A 21,348-nucleotide genomic window follows, 5' to 3' on the forward strand; every position below is an offset into this window, starting at 1 on the left:
GTATAGGCTAAGGCCTGATCTAAACGGAGCCAAACTGACATGAAATGGCGCTGAATCAAAAGGAGGAAACCACTTGCTTTGAGCAATCATGTTCCATAACTGCTGTCTGATAAAGAATAAATGTCTTTAGGCAGACCTTTTGAAGGTTTATTGCTTATTCTACAATGGTGTCTGACCAGATATGGGGGTGGTGACTTCATTAAATGTGGAAGTGCATCAACAGCAATTCAGTTTCAATTTTCTGCTGAAGAGACAAATGGTTCAATCAGTTCAGAAAAACATCTCCTCTCAGAAGGTCAGTTTGAGGAGAGGAGGAATTGAACATGATTCAAGATATAAAATTTCCCAAAAGGAAGCTATTTGTTGAGTGAGGTATTTGAGAAGTTACAATGAACATAAAACTGAACAGCATTTATGTTTAAAAGCAAACACCGCTGATGTTGAAATGCAAACAATTAATCCAGTTGTCGGGTAAATGGTGTTCTGAGGACATCTGTGAAATGGACTAAGACATATTGGGCTGGATTCTCCGCCGCGCCACATTTCTGCCCCGACCCGCCGGCGGGATTCTCCATTACGGTCAATGGGGTTTCCCACTGTGGGGCAGCCTCACGCCGTCGGGAAACCCCCGTGCGCCGGCAAAACGGAGAATCCCGCCGGTGGAGAACCCCGCCCACTATTTTTAGTTTGCATCTACTTTTTGTTGTGATAAACCTATATGGTATGTCAGCTGGATTCGGTTTTGAGGCCTATATCAAAAATTTAAGTCCATTTTAGCTTGGCACTCCACTGAAGAATGTGACATTATTGGAAAAATCGAGCCTTCAAATGTTAATCCAATTACCAACCCCATAGCCTCGGTTAAGTTATAGAACACTCAGGTTTGAATCAGAAGATCTTGAGCTTAAGCTCCATTCCAGACACTTGGATCAGCTGACACAACAGTACAGTACTGAGGGAGTGCTGCACACCACAATTGATTGCCATCCTTCCATCTGCAAGAGATGATAGGGAACTTTGGCGAGGTCAGATGAGATTATCTGCTGCTACCTTTTTTGTGATGGCTGAACAAGATGATTCTGGAAAGGCTGCTACAGTGCCATAACTGACTTTGCCCCTTTCAAGTGGTGTGGGGTGATCTTTGCTGGTGTCTTGTTTGTAAGACTGGCATCTGCTTTGGAGCTTCTGAAACCACATGTCGCATGCTGGCAAATCCCTGACTACAGCTATCAACATAGAATTTACAGTGCAGAAGGAGGCCATTCGGCCCATCGAGACTGCACCGGCTCTTGGAAAGAGCACCCTATCCAAGGTCAACACCTACACCCGATCCCCAGTAACCCCACCCAACACTAAGGGCGATTTTGGACACTAAGGACAATTTAGCATGGCCAATCCACCTAACCTGCACATCTTTGGACTGTGGGAGGAAACCGGAGCACCCGAAGGAAACTCACGCACACACTGGGAGGATGTGCAGATTCCGCATCGACAGTGACCCAAGCGGAATTGGACCTGGGACCCTGGAGCTACCGTGCTGCCCCTGATGGCTGGTGCAGCCATTTGTATTGATCTTCAGTGAGAGTTTTCCATTTGTCATGATTGATGTTGAGAGCAGGCTATCTCTCTGTACATCGTATCCTTGGCGATGCAGCCATCTTGCATCCTCTGCACATACCCAAGCCAGCGAAGCCTTCTTTGTTTGATTAGTGCAAACACGCTTGCCTAGAAAATACTGCTTCTTTGGCCACTATCTTTTCATGTGATGCCAAGGCTGGACTGTCGCCACTGGAGATGGAAGTTATTGAGCCCTGTTTTTCTTGGTAGGTGTCCAGGCTTCGCTGTCGCACAATGTGCTGAAGATGCAGGCAAAGGTGTTATCTTTCACATGAGACATTAAGCTGAGGCCTCATCTGCCCACTTGCGCAGATGTAAAAGATCCAATGCCAATTTGAAGAAGTAAGCAACTCTCCCAATTTCCTGGCTAAAGTTTATACCCAAACCAACATCACTGAAATGGATTATCTTGCCATTTATTTCAGTGCTATTTGTGGTTCCTTACTGTGCAGTTATTGTTGACTTTATTTCCCTCCCTTATATCACTGGCTACATTTTAAAAAGTACTTCATTACCGTTGGAACATTTTGGGACATGCTACGGTCATGGAAAATTTTCTATAATTATAAGTTTGTTTTTATCCGTTCAGTGGTCGAGGGGCTCATTGACGTCCTTTTGACACTATTTGAAGGTGCTTCTTGTGCTGGCCAATATGCCTCCCTTAACCAACGGTGCCTTTAGCTGGATTCAAACTAATATATAATTAGTCATTTGGTAGCACAGAACTTGAGCACTACTGACAACAGACACACTTTGTTGAAGCTTTTTGTCTTGCACTCATCAGGACAATGCAAGAAGATCATTGTAAGGGAAAACAACATATTTACACTGTTTGAGGCAACAGTGCTGATTCTCTCTCCCTTCTTTCTTAAATAGTGGGGTTACGCTTGCTACCTTCCAGTCTGCAGGAACCATTCCAGAATTTTGGAAGATGACAAACATTGCATCAGCTGTCTCCACAGCCATTTCTTTCAACACTCTTGGATGTAGCTCATCAGGTCCAGGGAATTTTATCAACTTTCAGTCCCATTAATTTCTCCAGTGCCGTCCTATTACTAATGTTAATATCTTTCAGTTTTTCATTCTCGCTAGTCCCTTAGTTTTCTAATATTCCTGCGAGGATTTTTGTATCTTTCTCCCTGAAGACAAACACAAATTATTTGTTTAGTTTCTTATACTCCCATTATAAACTCTGTGTCTCTTCCTGTCCTGGGCCCACATTTAGCTTTCTTCATCGTTTCCTTTTTACATACCTGTAGAAGCTTTTACAGTCTGTTTTTGTTTCTTGCTAGTCTACTTTCATGTTCTATTTTCTCTTTGTCAGTTTCTTTGTCCTCCTTTGCTGAATTCTAAGGTGCTCCTAATCCTCTGACTTACTGCTTTATCAATAACTCTTTAAGCATCTTCTTTTGATCTAATACAATCCTTAACTTTTCTTCTTAGCAATGGTTGGATCACCTTTCCTGTTGGGTTTTTGTGCCTCATGGTTGTAAACCATGTATTAATTCTTTAAATGGCCGCCATTCCCTACTATCATACCCCAATCTGCTGCAAACAATTTGTCCCTTTTATCTTAGTTTCCTTTCTTTAGCTTTAACACCCTTGGCTTGAACTACATCGTTTTCAAACTTAATTGTCCTCTTCCTAATTAGCCATTTCTCAATGCTGTAAAGGTCCTTCATGATGATTTCCTTATTTCCCTTTCCTTTATTTTTGATCCATGAATGCTTGATGGACATGTATCTTTAAGTCAAGTAGCCGTGAGAATGCGGAATTCAAAAGTTAAAACAGAGAACACTCTACTAGCTTTGGACAGCAAGATCCAGACTTTTTGTCTCCCAATAGATGGGGTTGAACTCTGTTTGATTGATTGGATGGTGACCAACAAACTGGTTAAAAGGCTGTATTCTACCCGATAACAGGTTGTGAGTGAGTCCTACTAGAGTGGAATGGTTTTCAGAGACCAAGGAGCTTGGTTTCAACCCTGGACACCAGGGAAGGACCTGCTCTTGCTCCTTCTCCCTCTCTCTCTCAGTGGGCTAAAGTGGGGATTTGGAATTAGATAATAGTTAACCAGTTGTATTTGCTGCATATTTCATTATAGTTCTTGTTATAAATGAAAAGTAATTGTGTTTCAATTTACAAACCTGGTGACTGTAATTATTGGCAGCCAAGGGCCAAAGACTTCAGGTATTTTTCTAAGAATTATTGGTTAATTCAATTGTGTTGTGACTCCAGGTCAAGAGACGTTGGAATTGACCACACAATGGCCCAGGGTGTCGTAAAAATCGATCTAAAAAAAGTCCATTCCCTAGTTAGTTCTTCAACATACTGTTCTAGAAAACCATCTGATAAGCATTCCAGGAATTTGTCCTCCACAGCATTGGTGCTAATTAGGTTTACCTAGTCTATATGTAGATCGAAGTCCCCCATGATTAATGTATTACCCTTATTACATGCACCTCTAATTTCCTATTTTACAACGTGCCACTACTGTTTGGTGGACGATAAACAGTGTTTCTGCCACTTGCTGTTTCTTAGCTTCATCTAAACTGATTTTACATCTTAATACGAACACGAGCTAGGAGCAGGAGTAGGCAATTTAGCCCCTCAAACCTGCTCCACCAATCGATATGACCATGGCAGATCTCAACTCGGCGACATCTCCACCTTCCTGCCTGCTTCCCATGGCTCTTCATCCCGCTACTAATTAAAAACCTCTCTACTCAAATTTGTTAGTGTTCTAGTGTCCACTGCACTCTGGGGTAGAGACATCCACAGATTCATGACCCTTTGAGTGAAGACATTTCTCCTAAGGGCAGCATGGTAGCATTGTGGATAGCACAATTGCTTCACAGCTCCAGGGTCCCAGGTTCGATTCCGGCTTGGGTCACTGTCTGTGCGGAGTCTGCACATCCTCCCCGTGTGTGCGTGGGTTTCTTCCGGGTGCTCCGGTTTCCTCCCACAGTCCAAAGATGTGCAGGTTAGGTGGATTGGCCATGATAAATTACCCGTAGTGTCCAAAATTGCCCTTAGTGTTGGGTGGGGTTACTGGGTGATGGGGATAGGGTGGAGGTGTTGACCTTGGGTAGGGTGCTCTTTCCAAGAGCCGGTGCAGACTCGATGGGCCGAATGGCCTCCTTCTGCTCTGTATATTCTGTGATCTGTAATTTGTGTTTTAAATCTTAGCCACCCCTTAGCCGAAAACTATGGCCTCTCATTCTAGAATGTACAAAGGGGAAACATCCGCTCCACGTCTACTGGGTCAATCTCCTTTAGCATCTTGTATACCTGAATTAGATCTTGCCTCATTCTTCCATACTCCAGCGAGTATATGCTTAAACTGCTCAATGTCTCTTCATAAGACAAGTCCTTCATCCCTGGAATCAATCTAGTGAACCTTTCCTTCTCAGGTAAAGGGACCAAAACTTTACGCAGTACTCCAGATGCAGTATCACCAATGCCCTTTACAATTGCAACAGCTCTTCCCTACTTTTATACTCTATTCCATTAGCAATGAATGCCAAAATTCCATTTGCCTTCCTTATTACCTGCTGCACCTGCATACTAATTTTCTGCGATTAGTGCACAGACACCCGAATTCCTCTGCACCAAAGCATTTTCAATTTTCTCATCAATTAGATAATTTGACTTTTTATTCCTCCAACCAAACTGGATAATCTCACTTATCCAGAAATTTGGCTGTAGTACATACTACCCTTGCATCCAAATCATTCATATAGATGTAAATAGTTGGGGCCCGAGAACCGAACCCTGTGGACCCCCACTAGTTCCAGCTTGCCAACCAAAAAAAAACCATTTATCCCCACTCTCTGTTTTCTTTGGTTAGCCAGACCTCTATCCAAGCTAATATATTACTCGTAAACCCTTGGAGGTCCTATCTTGTGTATTAACGTTTTGTATGCACCTTATCAAATGCCTTCTGGAAGTCCAGATACACTATATCTACAGGGCCCCCATTATTCACTTTGCTTATTACATCTTTGAAGTATTCCAGCAAATTAGTCAAACATATCCTTTAAAAAAACCATGCTGATTCTGATGGATTGCGTTTTGACTTTCCAAAAGTCCCATTACTACTTCCTTAATAATGGATTCCAACAGACACCTAACAAACATTAAACTAACTTGCCTATCGTTTCCTACTTTCTGACTTCCCTTTTTGATCAAGGATGTTATATTAGCCTTTTTTCAATCCACGAGAACCTTTCCAGAATCTAAGGAATTTTGGAATATTATGACCAATGTCTCCACTACCTCTGTTGCTAATTCATTTAACACTCTAGTATGTAGGCCATCAGGCCCTGGGGACCTGTCTGCCTTTAATCCCACAAGCTTGCTCAGTACTTTTTCCCTACTGATGCCGATTGTTTTACATTCCTTCTTTTCAACAACCTCTGCATTACCTGTTACTACTGGGATCGCTCTAGTATCTTCCACCGTGAAAACTAAGGTAAAATATTGATTTTGTTTCTCTGCCATTTCTGTGTTCCCCATTATTAGATCCCCAGTCTTGCCCACTAATGGACCAACTTTGACTTTAGCTACTCTTTTTTCATATACTTACCGAATCTTTTGTTAACCGTTTTTATATATATATTTAAATTTAGAGTACCCAATTATTTTTCCAATTAAGGGACAATTTAGCGTGGGCAATCCACCTAACCTGCACATTTATGGGTTGTGGGGGCGAAACCCACGCAGATATGGGGAGAACGTGCTAACTCCACACGGACAGTGACCAGGGCCGGGATTCATACCCGGGTCCTCAGCGTCGTAGGCAGCAATGCTAACCACTGTGCCACCGTGCTGCCCCCGTTTTTATATTTTTGACTAGATTTCTTTCATAATTTACCTTTGCTCTTTTCATTATCATTTTTAGTCCCTCTCTGGGTGGCATGGTGGCGCAGTGGTTAGCATTTCTGCCTCATGGCGCTGAGGACCCAGGTTCGATCCCGGCCCCGTGTCACTGTCCGTGTGGAGTTTGCACATTCTTCCCGTGTCTGCGTGGGTCTCACCCCCGCAACTCAAAGATGTGTAGGGTAGGTGGATTGGCCACACTAACTTGTCCCTTAATTGGAAAAAATAAATGGGTTCTCTAAATTTATTGAAAAAAATGTTTGTTAGTAACCCTCTGATTTTTAAAGTTTTCCCAATTTTCCATCCTACCACTGACTTTTGCAATATGGTATGCCTTAGTTTTTGCTTTTGTTCTATTTTGCCTCCTTGCTTAGCCACGGATGCATTTTCCCCCTCTTACAATCTTCCTTCCTCTCTGTAATATATTTTCGTTGGGAGGAATCTAATATCTCCTTAAATGTCTGCCACCGTTCATCAACTGTTCTTTTAGTCTTTCCAGCCAGTCCACTAAGGTCAAATCTATTCTCATGCCTATGTAATTACCTTAGTTTAACACCAGGTGACTAGTGTGGGACTCAAGTTTACTGCCCTCAGACTGAATTTGAAATTCAAACATGCAATGGTCACTCTTCTCCCGATAATCCTTTACAAGATCATTAACCCATTTCTCCTACACCAATCTTTGAGCCATGCTTGGATGGTGCTGAGGAAGAGATGGGTGTCATGTGACCGTATGTGGAAACGGATGCTTTGTTTTTGGGTAATATTGCCGGAGGGCAGCCTGTAGAGGTAGGAGGGGATGAGGATAGATTGTACTTTAGACATGCATTGCGGAGCGGATAAAGAAAAGCATTTAAAGAGGTGGAAAACTAGAGGATCGCTATTCCTACTGTATTTGCCCTCTCAAGTGTCCAAACTGTAATTCATGGTCTATAGTAAGAGTTGAGCTAGGATCACCGGAGATTCGGGTTGCCAACTCCAGGTACATTCCTGGAGATATCCTTCAAAAGGTAATGCCATATCTGCAAGCTCTTTTTAGAAATGTTAGTTAAAAATAAATATTTGGACGGGGCTCCCTTGCTCCTCTTCAAATAGTGTCAATAGACTATTATGCACACCTGAGAGACAGCTTTGATATCTCACCTGAAAGAAAAATGATACTTCTGACAGTACATTATTCCTTCAATACTGCACCAGAGGGTCAGCCTAATTCTTTTGCAAATGTTTCTGTGTTCAAAATCTGAACCTTTGGCATCTGTCTAACTGGAAGGAAAGGCACTTGCATACGTTGATGTGTTGGGTGTTCTGGATCATATACAGGTCACCAACATTTGAAGTAGTGCAACACTATTTTATTAAAAGGTTAACTATTTAAATATACTTGAACTGTGGGTAAATACGATACCAGTTTTAACAAAAAACCTTTGCCTTGTCCTAACCAGTTGATGCACTCAGCACATGGTGAATGTCTGTGTTGTAAGCTGTGAGCTCTGTGCTCCTAGCTAGCTGCTACTCGAATGAGCGGGAACTCTGATGTCCCCTGTCTTTATAGTACGTGTGCTCTCACTGGTGATTGGCTGCGGTGTTGTGTATGTTGATTGGTCCCACTGTGTGTCCATCAGTGTGTGTCTGCACCATGATATACTGGTGTATATTATGACATACGTTTGACATGGAAACAGACACAGAAGAATACTTTCTCTTTAAGGTTAGAGCTCACAAGTTAAAGGAATTTACTAATTTGGAAGGCAAGTTCAGCTGTTCATAGAGTGGCATGCTTTGTTTTTCCATATTAGGAGTGTTAAGAATAACTGTGTATCCTGATCATTCATGTAAAATAACCTTTTGTTTATTACAAAGAGAGCCTTGTCTGAGTGTTTCTCAGCTATTGTCTGGAAGATGGGAGTAAAGTACATATGTGCACGTGCAAGATTACAATATCCTGCACACACAAAGTGGGATCTCTTTGTTGTGGTTCCCTGGTCAGGGTGTATGACTAGGATATTTAAGCTAAATTCCTGGTTATAGGAGGTGCTGCTTGTGCTGAATCCAGGAAAACATCTACTATAGCGCCAGAATTTATAGCAGGAAGTCACTTCCGAGTCAGAACTGCAGCAGTATGATTCACGTGAATAATTTAAATATTAAGTCTGGTTCTTTGCTTACTGCCAAATGTGGAACTTTAATCAATGCATTGCACTTTCCCATCCCTGTTTGTCTCACACCTGCAGTTTTTTTAAAGTTACCTATTATGAAAAACAGCATATAATGTTGCATTTACTTTCCCTGAGGGAGCCTTGCATTTTGGCTTGGCTGTAGCTTTGATATCATACTTAGCTGGCAACAGCCTCAAACTCAATCAGCAGATAGCTCCAAATGCAATTGAGGCCCTGCGGATTAACATCTGCTTCTGATTTGTATTCTGTAACAAGAAGGATCTTGAGCTCTGTTGTGTGAATGCAACTATTTAATTGAGCGGATACCAAGATCATTCAACCTAAATTATTAGGTTTCCTCAGGGTTGATTCACAGTATTGGTGATTTTTTTTTATATAGCAGGCTGTTTACAACCTTATTATAAGGAACATGAACAACAGTATTTATCTATATTGAATATTCTTTCAACATTTTTCACAATATTTCCCCAAAACAACAACTTGTATTTATATAGCACAGAAAATACTGGATAATCCCATATATTTACATATGTATTTGTATATCCTCTGTATCTATATAGCATCTTGAACAGAATAAAACAACCCAAGGTGTTTCACAGGAGTGTTATAAAGCAAAATTTGATATGCAGCCTGTAAATTGATTGTAAGGCCGATGACCGAGAGCTTGGTCAAAGGTTTTAAGGAGCATCATAAAGGGAGGTGGAGATATTTAGGAAGGAAATTCCAGAGTTTAGGGCCTTGAAAGTGACGTTATTCTCACCTGGTTTGTCTGTTGGATAGGCTTTTCATATCCCTTACTTATGGGGACCGTTGGGCACTCTTTAATTTTTATGTAGGATGGGGTTGGGAAGGAAAGGATTTCACTGAATGTAATCTTGGGGATATGGCAGTAGCTCAGAGGCTTTCAACTAATAATTTGGAGATATGATTTCAAATTGCACTGTGGCAAGTGGGGAATTTAAATTCAGTTAATTACTGGTATGTGATTTTTATTTAAGAGTTATTTAATGGTGACCTTTCTTGTAATGAGAGTAGTAATCTCATAACCCACATACATTTATCCTATAAATACAGCCATAGTTCCACTTCGCAAACATGATGGAGCTGATCTGTACTTGGACTTAATACGTCAAAACCAGCCGGTACAAACTGACCTGAACCAAACGAGCACTCGCACAATGGATGGGACTTGGGATGCTTTTTAAAAATGTTTACTAATTAAGGAACAATTTAGTGTGGCCAATCCACTTACTCGACACATCTTTTGGGTTGTGGGGGGTGAGACCCACACAGACATGGGGAGAATATGCAAACTCCACATGGATAGTGACCCGGGGCCGGGATCGAACCCGGGTCCTCGGTGCCATGAGGCAGCATAATTTGGATAAGTGTGAGGTTATTCACTTTGGAAGCAAAAACAGGAAGGCAGATTACTACTTGATTGGTTGTAAATTGGGAGAGGGGAGTGTGCAGCGGGACCTGGGTGTCCTTGTGCACCAGTCACTGGAGGTAAGCATGCCGGTGCAGCAGGCGGTAAAGAAGGCTAAAGGTATGTTGGCCTTCATTGCGAGAGGTTTCGAGTACAGAAGCAGGGATGTGTTGCTACAATTATACAGGGCCTCGGTTAAGTCACATCTCGAATATAGTATGCAGTTTTGGTTTCCTCTGAGGAAGGGTGTTCTTGCTCTCGAGGGAGTGCAGCGACCGTTTACCAGACTGATTCCAGGATGGCGGGACTGTCATATGAGGAGAGATTGACTTGGTTAGGATTGTTCTTGCTGGAGTTCAGAAGAATGAGGGGGATCTCATAGAGATTTTAAAAATTCTAACAGGACTGGACAGGGTAGATGCAGGGAAGATGTCCCCAATGGTGGGTATGTCCAGAACCAGGGGTCATGGTCTGAGGATTCAGGCTAAACCATTTTGGACAGAGATGAGAAGACATTTCTTCACCCAAAGAGTGGTGAGCCTGTGGAATTCATTACTACAGGAAGTAGTTGATGCTAAAACATTGAATATATTCAAAAGGCGGCTAGATATAGTACTTGGGGTATTGCTACTTCTATTAACAAACCACAAGCTACGAGTATGTTTCTTGTATTGACCAAATGACCACAACCAGTATGTTAGTTCAAAAGACAGTTTATTATTAAACATGAGGCTTATCTCTATGTGCGATGATACACGCGGCTATGCATTAAACTACACCTATCAACTAAGGTGACCTTTACTTAACTTCTGGATGACCGGCTCTGTGCAGGTAGATAAGACCTTTATCTGAATCGCCACGTGTGTCGGCTGGAAGTCATCAGGTTCGTCTCGGCTGCGGCTCGTCTCTCTCAGGTAGCGATCGCGGGTCTTGAACTTAGCTGGTCGTAATGTTGCAGTTGGTGTGGGCACAGGCTGGTTCCAAAAGAGACCAATCCCTCATGGCGCAGTGCCTCTTATCCTTCTCCTTTTTCACGCCCTTTTGGGCGGTGCTGACCTAGGATTCAATGGATCGATAGGGTCTCGATCACCCTAATCGATTCTTGCCAATTAGGGGCGGGTACCTCGATGACTGTGCGGGTCCTAGTTACCATTGTCCCAAGTATGTATGCCTTTCCAAATAAGGGGAAGCGGTGCTGGTGAGTCTGCTACTGTTGCTATTCCTTGATTTGAGTCTATTGTCCTGGGGAAATCGGTGATTGACCTTTAACAGGTGCAAGTTTCAGTTCGGTCTGGTTTTCTTTTGCACAATACACAGGGGCTGTGTATCGTCTGTGTCCCAACTTGACCACAATTCCCATTATCCTTTGCGGGCAGCCATTTTAGATGGCCACAGGGGAGAATGGGATCAAAGGCTATGGGGACAAAGCAGGATTAGGCTATTGAGTTGGATGATCAGCCATGATCGTGATAAATGGCGGAGCAGGCTCGAAGGTCCAAAAGGCTTCCTCCTGCTCCTATCTTCTATATATCTATGTAATCACTGCGCCACCATGCCATCCTGGGATGCTTCTTACATTAAAGTAAAGTCTCCATCGTCCCAGATGACCATAGGCTGGGTTCCCCTTTGAGGGGAAGAGCTGACTGGTTGTGATTTAACCTGAGGATCACCCCACCTCAGGCAAGCAGAGCTGAGAAGGCTGGGCCTTCATGAATAACCTTAGCCGGTATGAAGAACCCGAGCTGTTGGCCTCACTCTGCCGTACATTCTTAAATCACTAATACAAATGTTCTGATGAAAGTTACACATCTGAATGGTTAACTCAGTTTCTTTCTCCACAGAGGCAGACCTATCGAATATTTCCATTTTCTGTTTTCTATTTCCAAATATCTTCCTGGGCTCAGATTTGGTAAATGAGTTTTCATTGAATGGCAGCAATTGCAGGACAGAGGAGGATGCTTGGTGCATTCCGCTGTAAATGATGATTTAAGCTCTACATGACCAGCCACTTCTAGCGAAGCATCTCATGAACCTCTCTCTACTCCTTTTCCCTTGGTTCTTCCAATGAGAATGCTTGATCTCCATTTCCTGACTGCGCATTATTGTACCAGTTTATCCAAAGTAAAGGCCAAGGGTTTCACTCACAGATTTACTGCCGACTCTTCTCGACCACCAATTTCAGTTGGTTGCTGCTACTTTTTGTGCAGAAAATGCTGGACTCCAGGCTCGCCTGCTCTACTTTATTCCCCCCTTGCCGTCACTGGAGCCTCAATCACCTCCTTATCCCTAATCCTTATGCTCAAGTCTTGATCTGCTCACTTGCAATTTTGAGACCCAAATCAACATATTTTTGCTAAGTAAAGATATCATGGGCTACAGAGTAACGGTAGTTAAAATAGTGTTCAAGTACAGATCTGGCATGATGAATTGAACAGATCTGCTTCTAGGGCTGAATAGTCTGCTATGTTCTGATGTTTCCATTTCATGAGAAGACCTAAAAATAGAAGTGGATAAAACGCAAATGTTCCTAATTTCCTCAACAAAAGTAATTTACCCGTTGGACTAATTTTTAAAATTTGCTTTTTTTGTAGGGCAAGCCAGTTGGTGACTGTGATTTTAATGTCCGATTGAGCTGTATTGAAAAGGAAATAATACAACCACGGCATGAAAAAATGAAGAATGGACAGATTGACAAAGCAAGAGAACCATTCAGTGTTCGAAACAAGCCATTCTTTGACATCCATGCTGCAAGGAAGGTGAATAATTATATTTGTACAATGATGTTTCTATTCTTCATCTACCGTTGATTGTTCAAATGAGAGAAATGGTATAGCTCAGGACAGCACTTTTATCTCAGATGATGATGCTGATGTACTTAATGTATAGGCACTGTTAGTCTGCAAATATTTTAATGTACTTGAAGATATGAAATCCTTTTTCTCCACTGACAATGGCCTTTCTATGTCCAACAGCGAACTGCTCCAAAGCTTTTGTTAAATCAACTCTGAATAGACTACTTGTCTTATACCTGAGAAACTGTTGATGTCCTGTTGAAGTCTTTTTCCTTGTAACATGGCAACTTGAGCTGGGTGACTGAACAGCTATTGTACCACTTCTTAGTGGTACATAATTTTTTCCCCCATATTCATTCCCGGAATGTGGCGTCGCTAGCTCGGCCAGCATTTATTGCTCATGGTGATGATTTGCTCTCTTGAATAATAATGGCACTGAGGAGTGCTTTGCCACTACATCTCTTAATGTCTCCACAAATTAAGCCTTTTGAATAACCGAAGGGTTAAAGACATGCATGGGTTAAGATTGTTTCATAAGCAGTTACATCGTGATTAAGCGTGACATTCCATTTATGACACTTGAAATGGGCAAAGTATTTAAAAAAAAATATATGTATCCCGTAAAAATCCTTCAAATGTGTTTTGATGCTACTTTGTCACAGTGATCTGGATTTCTTGAAGTCGAATAAGACTGCAACCTAAAACAAGGATGAAATAGAACTTACTTGGATAAACTTGATATACAGATATGGCAATTGTCCTTCCATACATAAATAAGAAAATAAATGGTATGAAAGCTGTAAACTTTAGTATTGTCTTAATACAGCAAGTTGTTCCTGCAAAGCTATATGAATAATACAGGCTTGTCAAATATATATTGCCGTATTAACATGTAATTTATTATATGCTATATTATTCTATAATAATGTAGAAGTCAAAACATAGCAACATTTCTGAAAATGCTTTTAAGAGTGGTGTAGATCTGACATTGAACAGGATTAGATTAAGTTAGGGTGGGAGGGAAGCGGTTCAGGGGTCGGAAGTATCATGTTATTGTAACATGATCACTAATCACTTACAAGGGATTGGGTAAACATGTTATGGGTTTGGTTATTTAAACTGAGCACATAAGGACAGTTATACATAGGTATAAAGCTTGAAGAGCTGTGTGTATGCTCTGCTCAAAGCAAAGGTGAAACTAAATCTGGATCACATGATACATTTTCCTTCTAGTGGCGGCATGTTGATATTGCTTAAAGCCATATCACAACATCCCCTTTTTTTTAGAAACACAGAATTTACAGTGCAGAAGGAGGCCACTTGGCCCATCGAGTCTGCACCGGCTCTTGGAAAGAGCACCCAACCCAAGGTCACCACCTCTACCCTATCCCATAACCCAGTAACCCCACCCAACACTTCGGGCAATTTTGGACACTAAGGGCAATTTAGCATGGCCAGTCCACCTAACCTGCACATCTTTGGACTGTGGGAGGAAACCGGAGCACCCGGAGGAAACCCACGCACACACTGGGAGAACGTGCAGACTCCGCACAGACAGCGACCCAAGCCGGGAATCGAACCTGGGACCCTGGAGCTGTGAAGCAATTGTGCTAACCACTATGCTACCGTGCTGCCCTAAATTTGAAAGATAACTATAACTATTTACAATACATGGGCATGTTTAGTTACCATTCATATGTGATGAATTTATGAGTTTCTGGGCATAAAGGTAACCTGATATGCCCAGATTTTGTAATGGGAACCTTGTCTGTAGATTTTTCTAATTACTCCGTGACCTATAGGATTGTCATTCTTGGATGTTGTTCCTGGTTACTGGGATTTTATCCTAGATGTAACGGGACTGTCTGGCAGTTGAGGAGCTGAAATAGATCTGATTTTATTTATTTATTTTTATTTACTCTTTCATGGGAAGTGGGGTACCATTGGCAAGGCCAGCATTTGTTGCTCATCCGTAATTGCCCTTGAACTAAGTGGTTAGCTAGACCATATCAGAAGGCAGGTAATAGTCAAACATATTGCTGTGGTTCTTGAATCACATGTAGACCAGACCAGGTAAGGTTTGGCTGGTTTCCTTCTCTCAACGACGCGAGTGAACAAGAAGGGTTCTTGGAACAGTCAACAATAGTTCATGGTCACGATTACCAAGGCTGACTTTCAATCACAGATCTTATTAATTGAATTCAGCTGCTGTGATCCGTGTCCCCAGGATTACTAATTCAGTGACATTACCGCTATGCCACCATTTTTCACTTCTGCTCAGTTGCACCTTGCTGTTGTGTGAAATGGTACTTTAGAATGGGGATGAAAAACATATCAGCCACGATCGAATGGCGGAGCAGACTTAGGCCAAATAGCCTAATTCTGTTCCTATATCTTATGGTCTTATTGAAATGATTTAGCCTTTAAGACCATAAGACATAGGAGTAAAATTAGGCCACTTGGCCCATTGAGTCTGCTCCGCCATTCAATCATGGCTGATATTTTTCTCATCCTCATTCTCCTGCCTTCTCCCCATAACCCCTGATCCCCTTATTGATCAAGAACCTATCTATCTCTGTCGTAAAGACACTCGGTGATTTGACCTCCACAGCCTTCTGGGGCAAAGAGTTCCACAGATTCACCACCCTCTGGCTGAAGAAATTCCTCCTCATCTCTGTTTTAAAGCATCGTCCCTTTAGTCTGAGATTGTGTCCTCTGCTTCTAGTTTTTCCTACAAGTGGAAACATCCTCGCCACGTCTACTCTATCCAGACCACCCAGTATCCTGTAAGTTTCAATAAGATCCCCCCCTCTCATCCAATTAATGGGCAATTTAGCACGGCTAATTCACCTACCCTGCACATCTTTGGGTTGTGGGGGTGAGACCCATGCAGTCACGGGCAGAATGTGCAAACTCCACAAGGACAGTGACCCAGGGCCGGGATCAAACCCGTGTCCTCGCCGCTTTGAGGCAGCAGTGCTAACCACTGCACCACCGTGCCTCCCTAAGCAAATCTAATCCTAACCGACTCGATCTGCGCAGCACGGTGGCACAGTGGTTAGCACCATTGCCTCACAGCTCCAGAGTCCCAGGTTCAATTTCGGCCTCGGGTGACTGTGTGGAGTTTGCCCTTTCTCTCCGTGTCTGCGTGGGTTTCCTCCAGGTGCTCCGGTTTCCTCCCACTGTCCAAAGATGTGCATGTTAGATGGATTGGCCATGATAAATTGCCCCTTAGTGTCCAAAAGGTTAGCTGGTGTTACTGGATTAAAGGGATAGGGTGGATCGTGGGCTTAAGTGGAGTGCTCTTTCCAAGGGCTGGTGCAGACCGTATGGGCCGAATGGCCTCCTTCTGCATTGTAAATTCTATGATCTCTCCTCATACGTCAGTCCCGCTATCCCAGAACTCAGTCTGGTAAACCTTTGCTGCATTCCCTCCACAGCAAGAACATCCTCCCTGATATAAGGAAGCCAAAACTTCACTAAATATTCCAGGTGTGGTTTCACCAAGGCTCTGTATAATTGCAGCAAGACATCCCTGATCTTATACTCAAAACCTCTCACTATGAAGACCAAAATACCATTTGCCTTTTTTACCGCCTGCTGCACTTGCATACTTACTTTCCGAGACTGGTGTACAAGGATACCACAAAGAGTGGAAGGCGGTGGTATAGTAGTATTGTCACTGGACTAGTAAACCAGAAACCCAGGGTACTGTTCTGAGGACCTGAGTTCAAATCCTGCCACTCATTTCATCCTGCGAATGGTGAAATTTGAATTCAATACAAATTTGGAATTAAAAGTCTAATGATGACCATACATTGCTAAAAACCCCATCTGGTTCACTAATAACAGGCAGACTGGGGGGATTAGCTCAAATGGTAGAGCGCTTACTTTGCATGGAAGAGGTAGTGGGATCGATGCCCACATTCTCCACTTTGATTTTATGGGCGGCACGGTAGCAAAGTGGTTAGCACAGTTGCTTCACAGCTCCAGGGTCCCAGGTTCGATTCCCGGCTTAGGTCACTGTCTGTGCGGAGTCTGCATGTTATTCCCGTTTCTGCATGGGTTTCCTCCGGGTGCTCCGGTTTCCTCCCACAGTCCAAAGATGTGCAGGTTAGGTGAATTGACCATGCTAAATTTTCCTTGGGGTCCAAAAAGGTTGGGTGGGGTTACTGGGTTACAGGGATAGGGTGGAGGTGTGGGCTTGGGTGGGGTGTTCTTTCCAAGGGCCGGTGCAGACTTGATGGACCGAATGGCCTCCTTCTGCACTGTAAATTCTATGAGACCTAGGTCTCGTTGCACAATCCTCTCTCAATCTATAGCCATTTGGGTATAATCTTCCTTTCTGTAGTTGCTACCAAGGTGGATAGCTTATCATTTATCCAAATTATACGGCATCTGCCATTCATTTGCCCACTCATTCAATTTGTCCAAATCACCCTGAGGGATCTCTGCATCATCCTTGCTGCTTACCCTCCCACTCAGCTTTGAGTCATCTGCAAATTTAGAGATATTACATTTAGGTCCTTCATTTAAATCATTGATATAAATGGTGAATAGCAGGGATCCTGAAATTGATCGCTGTGGTACCCCACGAGTCTTTGCCTGCCATTTGGAAAAAGATCCTTTAATTCCACTCTTTATTTCCTGTCTGCCAACCAGCTTTCTATCTATCTCAATACACCACACCCACTCACATGCGTTTTAATTGATCACGCTTGTCTTTCGTATGGGACTTTGAAAGCTTTGTGAAAGTCCAAATAAACCACATCCACTAGCTCCCCCTCATTAACTCTACTCATTACATCCTTGAAGAATTCCAGTAGACTTGTCAAGCATGAGTTCCCTTTTGTAAATCATTGCTGGATTTGTCCGGTCCTGCCACGGTTTTCCAAGTGCTTGGTCATCTACATTTGAGAATTGAGGATTTCACCGTGTGAATCAATTCATTCAGCTAGACTGTTTTATCTTGAGTATCAAGGAAAAGTAGTATTGTGATTGATATTCCAATTACTCACACATCTTGAAATGGCTTATCACCAAATTGTGGACTGCTATCTGTAATGATCTCCCTCAACACCAAATTAACTATTTTAAAAAAAGAACTTGTGCACACAACATTTGTGCTTAATATATTGTGCAATTGTTTAATAATGGGGTACTTGATAAATTAGATGGGGTACTTGATAAAGTAGATGACGTGGGTGGCATGGTAGCACAGTGCTTAGCACTGTTGCTTCGCAGCGCCAGGGTCCCGGGTTTGATTCCCGGCTTGGGTCTCTGTCTGTCCGGAGTCTGCATGTTCTCCCCGTGTCTGCGTGGGTTTGCTCCGGGTGCTCCGGTTTCTTCCCACACATCCTGAACGATGTGCTTGCTAGGTGAATTGGATATTCTAATATTCTCCCTCTGTGTACCCGAACAGATGCTGTAGCGTGGCGACTAGGGGATTTTCACGGTAACTTCATTGCAGTGTTAATGTAAGCCTACTTGTGACACTAATTTATGAAATCCAGACCATGGACATGAAAGAAGTCAGATGCGATTTTGGACCTAGGAATGAGTAGGAATTTCACGTGGAATCAAGTGCTTTGTGAGACTTAGCATATGCTCTTGACAGGTGACCACTTCAATGGCATTATACATACCCACCCAATAGATAGTCTCTCTTGCAAGTCTTCTCATCTGATCTGTGCTCATGTGGGTGATAAACTTGTTGAAGAATATCAGCTTGCAAAGATTTTGTTTTGATAACCTACCTGTCTTTAAAAATGACTCCCTGAGAAATACCTAGCTCCTCCCAATAAGCAGTGGTATGGTGGGAAATTTTGAAGTGCAGGAGCTCGAAAAAAATGTATTGGCCATATAATTTCTCAATCTGCTGTTGGTTTGTTTTCATTTGAGTCCCCAAAAATCAGTAAACTATGCTTTTCAAGTGAAAAGTATTAATGCTGGTATTTTATTTTGAACTGTGTGGTATTTTGAATCATTAGTCTATAGAGTATCTAGAATTTCATTTTGCCCCATGTTACAGGTCAAGTATCTGTTCTCCAAACTCCTCGTCTTTCTGATTACAGATAATTTTGGTTTTTGGATATGGGATAGAGGACTTGGCATATTACAGTAGCCTAAGCCTAGGTTAACTACAGTCCTAAGTCAATAAAATGGCTAGAAAAGTAAGATGTATTACTGAATAATAATGCAGGGTACCTGTAATAAGTTGTCACTTGTGATGCCATCTTTGACCCTGCTTGTAAGAGAAGGTTCAGAGTATTCATGTGCTCTGCTGAGAGGCAATCTTGACTAGCTTTTCCAGCTTCATTACCTCATCAACATTGGTTTTTGTTTCATAAGTTAGTCTTTTATTTTGTAGATTAACATTATTTCTTTCTCACTTGGATGCACTCGACCAGTCGCAGATCTTAATAATATCATCTATTGGCATTTTCTATGACAGATTGCAGATTTCCTCAAGTCCAGCTGTCCAACAATACAGACGTGCCTCTGGTATAAAGTGGTTGTGCAACCAATGAAAAAACATGTTCCTGGTTACCCAAGGGTACAATAGTGAACAGGGAATTTCTGAATACCCTTGAAGCTCCTGGGACATTTGCTCTTCCCAATTACAGCATATGCACATTTGTGTGTGTAAGCTGCACTGGCACAACCAAGGACAGTCAATTTATCCTTAGCATCTTTAAAACACATTGGTGCACTTCCCTCAGCCATTGCTAGTTTTCCTAGGGGCATTTTGCCAGAATAGACTTGTTTCGTCGGCATGCAAGTTTTCTCAGGCAAAAAGTTTTCATCTGAAATTAGCATAGCAAACTCATTAATAGATTTTCCAATGGCATCATGGTCTGTAGAAGCTTCATCACCACAAACTCTCAAAACTTGATACTGTGACACTTTTCATTTCTGCAACCAACGTTTCCCAATTTCCACAATGAGTCTGCTTGTACACTTTTTAGAAAAAAATAAATTTAGAGTACCCAATTATTTTTTCCAATTAAGGAGCAACTTAGCGTGGCCAATCCACCTAACCTGCACATTTTTTGGGTTGTGGGGGCGAAACCCACGCAGACACAGGGAGAATGCGCAAACTCCACACGGACAGTGACCCAGAGCCGGGATCGAACCTGGGACCTCAGCGCCGTGAGACAGCTGTGCTAACCACTATGGTTGCACACTTGTGCTAGAGGGAGAGGGCTGGAGTCCTCAGCTGATTGGTGAAATTGCAGTCAGGTTGTGACATAGGGTTTTGGATCCCAATGCGTCGGGAGGGGGTACTGTGTTGTCAGATAAACATGAGCGCTGACACCCTACTTATAAGAATTCTTTTTAAAAAAATATATATTTTATTAAAGTTTTCAAACACAATTTTCCCACTTTACAAATCAACATAAGAGATAACACAATAACTAATAAGTAACATTATTTAAATAAAATAGTGAACTAGCAAAGTAACAAGAAATAGTGCTCTCCCCCCCCCCCCCCCCCCTTTCCCTCCCCCCGCTCTGGGCTGCTGCTGCTGACGATCTATTTTCCCTGAACATTCCGCAAGATAGTCAAGGAACGGTTGCCACTGCCTGGAGAACCCCTGAACCGATCCTCTCAACACAAACTTCATCCGTTCCATTTTTATGAACCCTACCATGTCGTTTATCCAGGCCTCCACGCCGGGGGGGTTTCGCCTCCTTCCACATGAGTAAGATCCCTCGCCGGGCTACCAGGGACGCCTCCTGCACTCCCGGCTCTTCCGCTACCCCAAATATAGCTAACCCCCAGCCTGGCTTGACCCGGACCTTCACCACCTTTGAAATCACTCTTGCCACTCCCCTCCAGTACTCATCCAGTGCTGGACACGACCAGAACATATGTGCGTGGTTCGCCGGGCTTCCCAAGCACCTCCCGCACCTGTCCTCCACTCCGAAGAACCTGCTCAGTCTTGCTCCCAACATGTGTGCTCTGTGTAGAACCTTGAATTGTATCAGGCTAAGCCTGGCACACGAGGAAGAGGAATTTACCCTACTTAGAGCATCAGCCCACAGCCCCTCCTCAATCTCCTCCCCCAGCTCTTCTTCCCATTTTCCTTTCAGCTCCTCTACCAGCGCCTCCCCCTCGTCTCTCATCTCCTGATATATTTCGGACACTTTGCCCTCCCCGGCCCATACCCCTGCAATCACTCTATCCTGGATCCCCTGTGTTGGGAGCAGCGGAAATTCCCTCACCTGTTGCCTCGTAAACGCCCTCACTTGCATATATCTAAAGATATTCCCCGGGGTCAACTCGTACTTTTCCTCCAGCGCTCCCAGGCTCGCGAACTCCCCGTCAATAAACAAGTCTCTCAATCTCCTAATTCCTGCCCGATGCAAGCTCTGGAACCCTGCGTCCATCCTTCCTGGGACAAACCTATGGTTATTCCTGATCAGGGACCACACCGAGGCACCCGTCA

The 21,348-nt window shown here is 43.0% G+C and overlaps 1 protein-coding gene across 3 annotated transcripts in view; it reads left to right on the forward strand.

Annotated features, from left to right (window-relative positions):
- Positions 1-21,348, forward strand: part of rngtt (RNA guanylyltransferase and 5'-phosphatase) — a 520,247-nt gene that overhangs the window by 202,086 nt on the left and 296,813 nt on the right. For all 3 annotated transcript variants that reach the window (XM_072499776.1, XM_072499775.1, XM_072499777.1), the window contains one exon: positions 12,696-12,860. In XM_072499776.1, coding sequence (XP_072355877.1) covers positions 12,696-12,860 — 165 coding nt within the window. The remainder of the gene's footprint in view (positions 1-12,695; positions 12,861-21,348) is intronic.

Source organism: Scyliorhinus torazame, chromosome 4 (genome assembly GCF_047496885.1).
Source record: "Scyliorhinus torazame isolate Kashiwa2021f chromosome 4, sScyTor2.1, whole genome shotgun sequence".
NCBI lineage: Eukaryota > Metazoa > Chordata > Chondrichthyes > Carcharhiniformes > Scyliorhinidae > Scyliorhinus > Scyliorhinus torazame.